This window comes from Rhinopithecus bieti, unplaced genomic scaffold (assembly GCF_001698545.2).
Source record: "Rhinopithecus bieti isolate Rb0 unplaced genomic scaffold, ASM169854v2 scaffold_11964, whole genome shotgun sequence".
Lineage (NCBI taxonomy): Eukaryota > Metazoa > Chordata > Mammalia > Primates > Cercopithecidae > Rhinopithecus > Rhinopithecus bieti.
The window spans coordinates 1,030,188-1,040,903 of record NW_016807677.1 but is presented as its reverse complement, the minus strand read 5'-3'; the positions used below and the strand labels follow the sequence as shown (position 1 = coordinate 1,040,903).

Sequence of the window (10,716 nt, the reverse complement as noted above, 5' to 3'; positions counted from 1 at the left end):
AGAAGTTTACAAACCTCGGGGCTGGGTAAGACTTAGAGGTACCTGGTCCAAACATATTCTAAGTGGTTCAGAAAAGTGGAGCTCTCAGCCAAATCCCCCGCACCCACCCTGCCAGTATACACACTCCGTTCCCTGCCCGCCCCCAGTGTTGCGAAGGAAGGCATCTCTGTCTCAGAGCCCTGTGTGATTGATGGCCCGACTAGAAAGGACACCGAGGCCATCCCATCCAAACCCCTCCCTTTACAAGTGGCTCCCTCTCCTGCTCAAAATGCTCAGAGAGGGCTCAGATGATACGCCAAGATCTGTCTGTGTCCAGAAAGAAGCCCTTCTTTTTTTTCTCTCTCTCTCTTTTTTTTTTTTTAGATGGAGTTTCGCTCTTGTTGCCCAGGCTTGAGTGCAATGGCGTGATCTCAGTTGGCTGCAACCTCTGCCTTCTGGGTTCAAGCGATTCTTCTGCCTCAGCCTCCCAAGTAGCTGAGATTACAGGAGCTGCCACCAAGCCCAGTAATTTTTGTATTTTGTATTTTGTATTTTAGTAGAGACCGGGTTTCGCCATGTTGGCTGGTCTCGAACTCCTGACCTCAGGTGAGCCCCACAGGCATAAGCCACCACACCCAGCCAAAAAGCCTTTCTTAATCTGGCTCCAGGCACCTCTGAGCTGGTCCCCCACCTCCCTGCCCTGCTCTCTGCTCCAGCCATGCCGGCCTTCTTGACACCCCTCACCCTCCAGGACCTCCGTACAGGCTGTTCCCACTTCCTATATGCTCAGCCTCCACAGGGCTTCCTGCTCAGCGCACACTGGCTTCAGGGCTTTCTCCAAAGCCCCGATTCTGGGCATCTCTGTATAAAATGTTCATACCACCGCCTCAGCCTGGCTTTTCCTCTGTGGCACTTGTTCTTACCTAAGGTATGTGTTTCCCTTATCTTGTTTGTCCCTCTCCCAACTAAAATCTAAGCACCAGAAGAGCAAGGATTTTTGTTTGTTTCTTCTTTCCTCCATGCCTGGAACAGCACATCGTGGGACCCAGTTTTATAAAGTGAATGAATCAGTCCCAGGCAAAAATCAGGCAAAAATGGGGCAGGACAGAGATGAAATCATTTCTCCCATGCTGCAGGCAGACCCAGGACTTTCCTCAGGCAGCCTCCTTCCATGCTGTCGCCTGTCCTGTGAGGAGTCACAAGACTCGATTTTCCCTCACAGAGGCAGCAACCCCCACCTTGCTGACAGCTCCTCCAGAGCCCCTCTCAGAGGGTTCTCTCTCACTCCTCTTGCACCCCCTCCCCTCTCCCTTAACCTCCATTTCCTTCTCCAGTCCTGTAACAATTTTCAGAAATTGTCCTGTTTGTTCTTTGGGGGAAACCCAGGCATTTGTTAAGTCAAGCAGGTCCCACCTCTCTCCCTTCACTCACGTTTAAGTCCTTCTCAGACTTCCTTCCTGTCCTCCCCCAGCTAGCTCAGGTCATGGGTCCTAGCTAGCACTGGGACAGGGTGTCCCTCTCTGAGACACCTGCTCTCCTGCAGAGAGGTCGAGGCCCTTCCACCTGTGGCCCATGTTCCTGAGAGCAGCTCAGCTCAGGAGGGCCTCTCCTCCTAGACATCTCCATGCAAGGGACCCTGAGGGCCAGACACACCCATACATAAATCCCCTTTCATCCTGAGACTTTGCTGAGGACTGCCTGACCCTGGGCAAGGGCACCCCTCTGGGTCTTCTCCACCTGCAAAATGGGGTAATAACACCTACCTTGCAGGATTGTTGTGGGAACAGAGACAAGGTAGGTCGAGCATTTGGCCAGAGAAGGTCCTAAAAAATGATGGCTGTTTTCCTTACTCTGAACTGGTCCCCCCAGGAGACAAGAATACTCATGGCAATCCCTTCCCTTGGCTCAGTCCCCAGTTGGCGTGATCTCTAAAGCAGGCTCCTGGGAGCACCCTGCCCTGGCATGATCCCTGCTGGCCACCACTCACCCTGCATCTCCAGCCTCCCTTTCGTCTCCACACAAAACCAAGAAACCTCCTTTGTCTGATGGTTCCAGGCTGGAGACAAAGGAGCATCCAGCTGTGCTCTCCTGTTTTCTCCAAGACCCAGAGCTCTGGGAGATGTTGGGAGGTAAGGAGAGGCAGCGCCCGCTCCTGGATGCGTCAGCACTGTCACAGCTGATGAGACAGTGCCCTCAGTGGCGAGGCCTCCGTCTCCCCTGTCTCCCCCAAGCAGGCCTCCCTTTCGTTTCCTGACTCCTAAATCTCAAGGCAGTCATTTGGGGTAGTCATTGCTGGGTTGGTGGGGCAAGGAGGAAATAGGCTGGAATTCAGCTGACCTCTGTCTCCCTGGCGATCAAAGGAAAGGGCCCTCAACACCAGCTTCCCAAAATGGGGCTCTCCAGCTCCGCCGGCTCTGGCCTTTGTGGGAGTTTACAGCCTTGAACTCCAGGTCCCCAAATCAGTTCCTCCTGGTGTTGACTTGCAGCTGGAAAGGGGCTGCAATGAAGCAGAAGCCAGAAGACCTAGAAAGCCATGACCCCCAGCCCGAGTCGGTCCTCGGCTGCACCACCCGTGTGGCCACTGGGCAGGGAAAGCGGCAGTTCCCAGGCCTCATTTGTGCCACTCAGAGGTCCTGAATCCTGAGGAACGCTGGCTCCTGGCTCCTGCTGTGGTTGCAGGTGCCAGGTCACTGGGGTCTTATAAGGCAGGGCTGGAAGGAGGTGGGCCCCAGAGGGTCCATTCCTTAAGTGTTGGCTTCAAGATGGCCTGAGCCATGGTGCACAGAGGTTCTGAGAACTGCCAAAGGGCAATGTACTCTAAGAGTCAAGGTCACCAGCTGGTGACAAGGGCAAACCCATTTGACCCACCTCTCCCACAGTGAATACCCTGGAGAGAAATGCATTCTTGACTGTTCTCAGAACTCACATCCAGGCTTGAACTACCACAGAGCCCATTTCTCTCCAGCTTTTCTTAGTTTTCTCCTCCTGGTAACCAAACTCCCCCTCACCTCTGAAAAGCAGCTTGAGGCTCGCCACCTCCAGGAAGACCTCGCGGAGCAAGCCCACCCCTGGCTACTCTTTCCTTCCCTCCATGACCTTCCGGATGCCACTGACATGGCTCGAATGGCTGGCATGTGGCTCTGTCACCATTCTCTTCATTTATAGCACAGATTGCCAAGTCCCTGGCCTCCTTGAGGCCTCAGGTCGGGTAAGCTGTTAAATGTTTGTACCTGCACTGAGCCTGGTGCTCACTCTCCACACTTGGCAGCAATTCCACCTATTCCAGGGTCTCGATGGTTCCAAATTGCTGCTTAGAGCCTCCCAACAATTCAGCCAGGCAGGCTGTGCGAGGCCCATCTTACAGAGGACACCGCAGGTGGTCTGCAAACAGGTCAGAAAGTGAACCCAAGTCTAACAGAGACAAGAGGAACCTGGCCATCAGAGAATGAGGAGACAAGGAAACAGATAGTAATGCCAACATTAATAGCATAATAGCTACATGGAGAATTGTCACCGTGCTTCGATGTCCATTGTATCACTTTGATCCTGTGAGATAACAGAAAAGATTTTGATGCATTTATTTTATAGGTGATGAAACTGAAGCTTAAGTGGCTTTTCCAGGGTTACACAGCCAGCAGGAGGCCCAGCTTACCCCAAAGCTAGGAAGGACTTGATTATTCAGCAAAGGAAACTGACAGAGAGGCTGGGGTCTTTCCAGGCTCACACAGTTAGAGCAGAGGGGACCTCGGGGATGTTCTGAGCCTCAGGCTCCACCAGACTTCCTCCAAGCCTGGCTCAGAGGTAGGAATCTGTTCTTCTGGACAGTGCAGGGGGGCCCCTCCCCACCAGTCCCTGCCACCCAGGTCCTTCAGGACATGTGATCACAGCATCACCTGCTCTGCCATCATTGCCTTGGCAGGTGCTCCACTGTTGTGCAACCAGGCCCGGGGCTGGGCTGGCCCCATCAAATCAACAGCTGGTTGGCTTGGGCCGGCTGAGTCTGCCCCCCTGGAGCTCAGCTGTGACAGCAATGAATCACACTAATGGAGAGAGGTGGCCATTCCTTCTCTGTGGCCTGGAGACAGGTTTTTCCAAAACTCCTCCCCTGGCTCAGGCAAACACACCTGACCTTTCTCTCGCTGGGCCCAGGGTGAGGCAGAGCAGCCAGGAACAAGGTGGGGTGAACCAGACAGAGCTGGAGTGCTCTCCCACCCCTGCTCTGCCCAGCCACCCCGCCAAGCCCATGATTCCAGGCAGGGTAAGGCCCTCCTCCCAGAGGAAGGGGCCAACAGTCCAGTGACCTTGGCGTGCGCTTCGCCTGGCACTCCCCTCACATTGCTCCCTACAGCTTGCACTCTGCCTCTGACTCTCTTCCAAGAACAATTGGACAAGTTCTAATCTACATCTTGCAAAAAAAAAAAAAAAAAAAAAAAAAAAAAAAAAACCCAGGAGAGGTAGGAGGGCCACAGCACCTGGGGTCCCAGAAGGCAGACTGACACCTATTCCTACTGTGGGGGTAAGTAACGCAAAAACCGCCATGCAAAGAGACATGGAGGTCTTCGAAATGGAATGGTGGCGAAGGGGTGGCGGTGGAGGGAGTCATTGGGAGGCAAAACATGCGGGACATCTGGGGTCACTGAGACCAGGGAACTCGGGATTCCCTTCTGGGAAATGACACAGCATGGCAGCTGTCCTTCCTATACAGTGAAGCTACATTTGCCTCGTTAAACCAAATCACAGCTACAAACCAGTGCCACATGCCTGGAGGCTGAGTGGACACTCCTGGTCTTCCTCAAGGAGATGTATAGCACTCTGAGCTCTGATCCAGTTGATCTGTGTGAAGTCCTCAGACAAACACATAGTAAGTGTTCCATAAATGTCAGCTGCTCGTTTTTTTTTTTAAATTATTACTATTTTGACCATCATTTCTTCGATTGTTCTTCATGTGTCTTGTTTCCAGACCATTCAACTCCCACAGGAGGCTTCTTGGAGCACAGTCCAGCTAGTTCGTCTTGAAGGGACAGCCATGCTCCAGGTGCAGTTTTGGGAGCCATCTGATCACTGTCCTTTCATCCAAGCATCTGCCTTCTGAAGGAGGCGAGGCCATGTGCTGTCAAGCGCTGTGGACAGACTGCCTGGGATCAAGTCCTAGCTCCTCCACCCCCAACTGGACCAGCCACTATTGTACCTCTGACCGATCTCAGAACACAGCTGGATTACCAGGAGGAAAACTAAGTGAGTGCTTAGAGGCTGGCAAAGTAAGGAGAACCATTTGTAGGTGATGTGGTAGAGATGCTGACCATCATTCCTTGCTCTTAATTATTATGAGAAAAATGAGAACCCCCTCCTTGGACTTCCTTATTCCTATGCTGAAGTGTAATGTTCTGTTTTTAACAATGTATGGAGGCAGCACACACAGTGCTTTGCATGCCTGGGGCCTCTAAGGATCTCAGTCTGGCCTTGCTCTGAAATTGCTGCAAGGCCTGCCAATTCCCTGATGTATCACGAGTGTTCCCGAACAATAAGCTCATTTACCAGGTCTAGCTGTGACCAGATATTTTTTAATCACCATGATCACTGGGTTGACAGGTTGAGCTTGAGCTCCACCATAAGCCTGAGTCTTTCCAAAGGCCTGGGGGACCAAAGGCAGAAGCAAGACCACACGTAGAGAAGGCACCGAGCAAGCGGATCTGTACAGTTCTTCGGTTCTAAACAACTCGCAGAATCCAGGTGGACTCAGAGCCTGTGTGGCCACTGGGCAGGGAAGGTGGTGGTTCCTAGGCCCATCAAAACCCCAAGGAACACTGACTTCTGTCTCCTGCTATAGCTTCAGGTGCCAGACTCACTGGGGTCTTAGAAGGTAGGGCTGGAAGGAGGTGGGCCCAGAGGGTTCCACTCCTTAAGTGCTGGCTTCAAGATGGAAGATATTAAGGGGTTGATTCTTTTTTTAAGACCCTAAGATGTTCCAGGCTTCTGTAGAGCAGGCACAGTCCTTGCCCTCCAGGACTTGTATCAATAAAGACACAAAACACTAGAGGCAGAAGCTGCATACGGGCAACCTCCATGCAGAATCTGCCCGCATCTGTGTTTGTTCAGCCAACAGTGCTTTTTAGAAAGTTGAGTCAGAATGTCTTTGGAAGGACACTGTAGGTGCCTGCAGGCACCATGCCCCATCGTCTCCCCAGCATATTCACATATTGGCATTACCTGCCTGGTCTCTACAGTCTGAATGCCAAGTATGAAGTGTGAATATAAAGGCAGCAAACAAGTGTGATTGGGGCACAAGAAAGGGATTCAGCTGGGTGTGGTGGCTCATGCCTGTAATCCCAACACTTTGGGAGGGCGAGGCAGGTGGATCACTTGAGGCCAAGAGTTCGAGACCAGCCTGGCCAACATGATGAAACCCCGTCTCTACTAAAAATATAAAAATTAGCTGGGTGTGGTGGAGGGCACCTGTAATCCCAGCTGCTCAGGAGGCTGAGGCAGAATCGCTTGAACCCAGAAGGCAGAGGTTGCAGTGAGCCGAGACCACGCCACTGCACTCCAGCCTGGGTGACAAAAGCAAAACTCCGTCTCAAAAAAAAAAAAAAAAAAAAAAAAAAACAGAAGGGATTCAATTCTACCTAACACCCAGGAAGCCTCCACAGAGGAAGGGGTATTTCATAATGCACATCACCCACCTTGTCACTCCCTTGATCCCTTCCTTCCTTTTTTCTTTTTAGAGACAAGGTCTCATTCTGTTGGCTAGGCTGGAGTGCAGTGGTGCAGTCATGGTTCACTGCAGCCTGGAACTCCAGGGCTCAAGCAATCCTCCTGCCTCAGCCTGCCGAGTAGCTGTGACCACAGGTGTGCGCCACCATGCCCAGCTAAGATTTCACCATGTTGCACAGCTGGTCTTGAACTCCTGGCCTCAAGCAATGCTCCTGCTTCAGGCTCTCAAGTTGCTGGAATTACAGGTATGAGTCACCACCCCTGGCTTCCTTTTCAAGTCCTTAGGTAGTGGCCCCAGAACTGACCAAAGAGAAATGTTAGGATGTTTTACTCCAGGCCACTGAGTACTTGGAGAAGCCATTGTGACGCCCTTTTTTGCTCCAAGATGCTGTGCAATGTACAGGTCCTGCTATGGGATGTGGCTTGAGCCCAGTGGCCTGGGAAGGTGGGAGAGAGGGAGGGAGGAAGAGAAATGGTGGGAAGGTGCGGGGAGGAAGGGTTGAGCAGGAGGGGAGGAAAGTGAAGGAAGAAAAGGAAAGGGAGGGAAGAGAAGCGACGAGGAGGCAACAGTGACAGCAGCTGAAGGGCTCTGTGCCTGCCTGGCCGGCTCTCCAGTCCTTGCTTCCTCCCTCTGACCATGGACAGACTCCCTCTGGCCCTTTAAGTTCCACAGGCCCTACAAACACTCAAGTTCTTTCACAGAAAGGAAAGCACCTCCGAGCCACTAGGAAATAAAGGATATTTTATTCCTTTTTTCTGTCGTTGTTGAGCGGATAGATCACGATACAGAGAACAGCAATGGGTCACAGCGCACGATTTGGTTTCCACGGGAACACATAGGACAGGAGGGGCGAGATCTGGGTTGAGTTCCCACTCTTGTTATGATCTTCAACCTCTCACTGTTCCCAAGGGCTGCACAGAGCCTGCCGAGTCTCCAACTCACCTCGCTCACCGCTCTGACTGCTGACAGGCAGAGCGAAGGATGCGCGAGTTGCCTCTGCTGCCCATCTAAGGGAACGTGGGCAGAGAAGCAAAGGCCTCTGCTCTCCCTCCACCCATCCCAATGTGCTGGCCTCAGTGGAACAGGAGTCCTTCAGCTATTGCCTGCCAGAGACCCAACGGCAGGGACTGGAGTCTGCATCTGGATGAGCTGAGCTGAGCTATAGATTGAAGTCTCAGAAGCAGGGAAGGTTGGAAGGGGTAGGGTCCCAGAGCCCATGGGGTTATTGCTGAGAAGATATGCAGGGGACACATTCCCCAGGGGCAGAGTAGAAGCCCTGGGCCTGGAATCTCCGGGGGCTCTGTGAAGGGGCAGGGCAGATGGGGATTCCTTGTGGAAGTCCTAGGGAAGAAATTGACCATGGAAGGACATAGCCTGCCTGAAGTCAACGCTGGGCTCACCAGCTCACTGCTTTGTATCTCCAATTGCTGAGAGACCTTCAGACTGGGGTCGGGTGGGATAAGGAAGCAAGGTTTTTGTTAAATGAGTGAAAGGAGTCCATGAAGAATGATGACAAAGTGCTGCAAACCTTCCCAGGTCCCAAGACAATTGAAGACCACTGCCCGTGCTCTTACCCTACGCATCCCTAAATCAGGGGAGGGGGCTGGTCTCAGGGAACAAGCAGCCTCCTAGAAGCAGGAGGTGATGGAGGGCTACGGGGGCAGGGAGGAGCAGATGGCCATGTGGCTCAGCCCCTGCCCCGGAAAGCAAGTCCACAGTTCACTAACAAACACAATACCGTCCACGAACAAGTAGCCACGAAGACCAGTCAGCAAACACACACACTCACACACATACACACAGAAACATCACAGGAAGTGGGCAGGACTGCAGGCTGCAGTGGGGAGGCAAGTGTTAGTTGCATCATCAGGTGGAGGAATGGTGTTAGAGGGGATAGGAGGGCGGGGGACACACAAGTTCTTGGCTTCTCCTGGGGAAAGGGCTGTTGCTGAAGTGGCCGGTTTTCTTAAGCATCGACATTTGCATCCAAAGGTTCAAGCAGCCACCTTCAGGTTCCGGAGGCTGAGGAGGAGGATAATTTAAATTAAAAACACTTTAGCTCGCCTCTGGTATCCGTATCTGTTTCTCTCCCTTCCTTGAGCACTTGCCCACTGAACTTCCCGGTATGACAGCCTTTCTGAGACACAGAGAAAGGAGACGAAGACACAGGGGAGGGGTGAACCTCAGAGGAAGCCTCTCCCAGGTGGGCTGGAGCCTGGCAGACACGGAAAGGAAATTGTTAAACCCAGGGCCTCCCCAGTGGTTGCTCACAGTCCTGAGCCTTAGGATAAAAGGTTTCTGAGAAAGAACTAGTTTGAAAAAAAAACGAAAAGACATTTCATTTCCAGGCTGCCTCCTCTGAGCCTTCCCATAGAGTCTCAGTCTGTGATGAAATAGACAGAACCCCAAGTTACCAGGAAGGGCACCTGCCTCCTAGATCGGGATCTTCGTCCATTCACACTTAGGGTAATCACTTGCCTTCAAGAGCCCCATCCAGAAGACGGGAGTAATGAGCTCTGCCCATCACGGGCTGCTATGAAGATGCAAAAGCACTTTGGAAAGAATTTAAATGCTACACAGGCACGCGATACTGTTACGACCACAGTAGAAGCTGGTGCATCGGGCACTTCATCATCCAGAAACCTCTTTTAACTTACAATCTAAGATAAACTTATATACCTTTCTATGATGCCTTATTTGTATGGGGGGAAAAAAAGGCAGAAGTGAGCTGACAAAAGACAAACCTTTTCCCTTAGGATATTCCAGGGCATGTCATAAAGCAAGACACACAGGACAGAGGGGAGCAGTGGCGCTGAACTACAGCCACGAAGGCCTGAGTTCACAGTCCGGTCTGTCACTCTCCATGGGGCTGTTCCCTCTGACATTGGTTTCATCTATAAAATGGGCTAAACCCCACTTGTCCCATCCTCTTTGTCTGGCAGACTTGAGTGAGTCTGTGTGTGTGGCTGCACTCTGAAAACCGTAGAGCATTTGCCGGTTACTACTCTCCTGTGACCCCTACGATGAACAATGGAAGTAGATGCTAAAATCAGTGCCCCTAAATGTGGAGAGGGAAGGATCATATACTATTTGCTCTACTTTTGGGTGGGTTGGGAAGTTTCATAATAAGGTGTTTTTTTTAAAAAAAGTGGCCCTAAAGTACTTTCTGAATCAGCACGGAAAGCCATTATCTTTATGCTACTTTGTGATTAGCAGCATTTCACTAACTCTTAATTCTCCCCATGTGGCAGCTGGGATGATGCCCTATGTACTCGGCCTTTGGGATGTGTGGAAGCCCCATTTCCTGGTGTTTGCATGCACATGTGTGGGACACCTTGGGTGTTTCTGGTCCTGGTCTCTCTCACAGCCCCTTTCAGACTCCTGAAGGCTCCTCAGGGCAGGGCCCATAGTAAAAGCTGTGCCCACTGCAAAAGCTAGCCCCATCCTTCCTGCCTGAACTCCTGTCCAGGCCCTGATGCAGATGGTGATGGCGACAGGGGCCGATCCAGGCAGTGAGCGTCTCACCTTCCACCTGACGGCTGCACTTCAGTTCTCTGCTTTCTGGGGCTCTGTTGCTGGAAAGAAAATCAGAATGGATGATAGTATATAGACTCCTCACCCAGTGGGCCACCCCCAACAGCAGCCGTGTCTATGCCTGACTCTGGGGGAGCAAAGAGGTGACAGCCATGGGATTTCGAGTCAGAACGATCTAGGTTCAATCCTGGCCCTGCTACTTGCTGCTTACAGGAACCTGGTAACCTCTCTGAGTCCCTCAGTTATAAAATGAGGATAGTGATGCCTATCTCTCGGAGCTGTGTGCACATTAAATGATATGGGATCTGTGCCTGGCACAAGCAGATGCTCTGTAAATAGCAGGTGACACTAGTAGTAGCCTGTTTGGTGGAGTGAGGGGGCAATGCTGCAGAGGCCCTGGAGGCCCCTCTCCTGGCACTGCGGGAGCATGTCTGGCTGACTCTAATGAGGCCATGCACCTGGCAACAGTCCCTTCCTGAGCCACAGAGGGG

At 52.1% G+C, this 10,716-nt stretch overlaps 1 protein-coding gene and 1 long non-coding RNA gene across 7 annotated transcripts in view; one reads left to right on the top strand and one right to left on the bottom strand.

The window, feature by feature from the left end:
- Positions 1-4,097: 4,097 nt before the first annotated feature.
- On the top strand, positions 4,098-6,743 carry LOC108536393 (uncharacterized). Of its 4 annotated transcripts, none has more exons than XR_001887506.1 (5): positions 4,098-4,495; positions 4,685-4,840; positions 4,940-5,214; positions 5,569-5,839; positions 6,702-6,725. It is a non-coding gene; the product is annotated as an uncharacterized LOC108536393 (long non-coding RNA). The 4 variants fall into 4 exon arrangements; XR_001887507.1 differs by having other exon boundaries at positions 4,099-4,495; positions 5,569-5,812; positions 6,702-6,743; XR_001887504.1 differs by lacking the exon at positions 6,702-6,725 and having other exon boundaries at positions 4,100-4,495; positions 5,569-6,351.
- Positions 6,744-7,412: 669 nt separating this feature from the next.
- The window catches only part of FXYD6 (FXYD domain containing ion transport regulator 6), a 43,306-nt gene continuing 40,002 nt past the window's right edge, over positions 7,413-10,716 (bottom strand). For all 3 annotated transcript variants that reach the window (XM_017883082.1, XM_017883084.1, XM_017883083.1), the window contains exons 7-8: positions 10,217-10,266; positions 7,413-8,713 (exon numbers count right to left, since the gene is read on the bottom strand). In XM_017883082.1, coding sequence (XP_017738571.1) covers positions 10,238-10,266 — 29 coding nt within the window. In that variant the 3' untranslated portion in view covers positions 7,413-8,713; positions 10,217-10,237. The remainder of the gene's footprint in view (positions 8,714-10,216; positions 10,267-10,716) is intronic.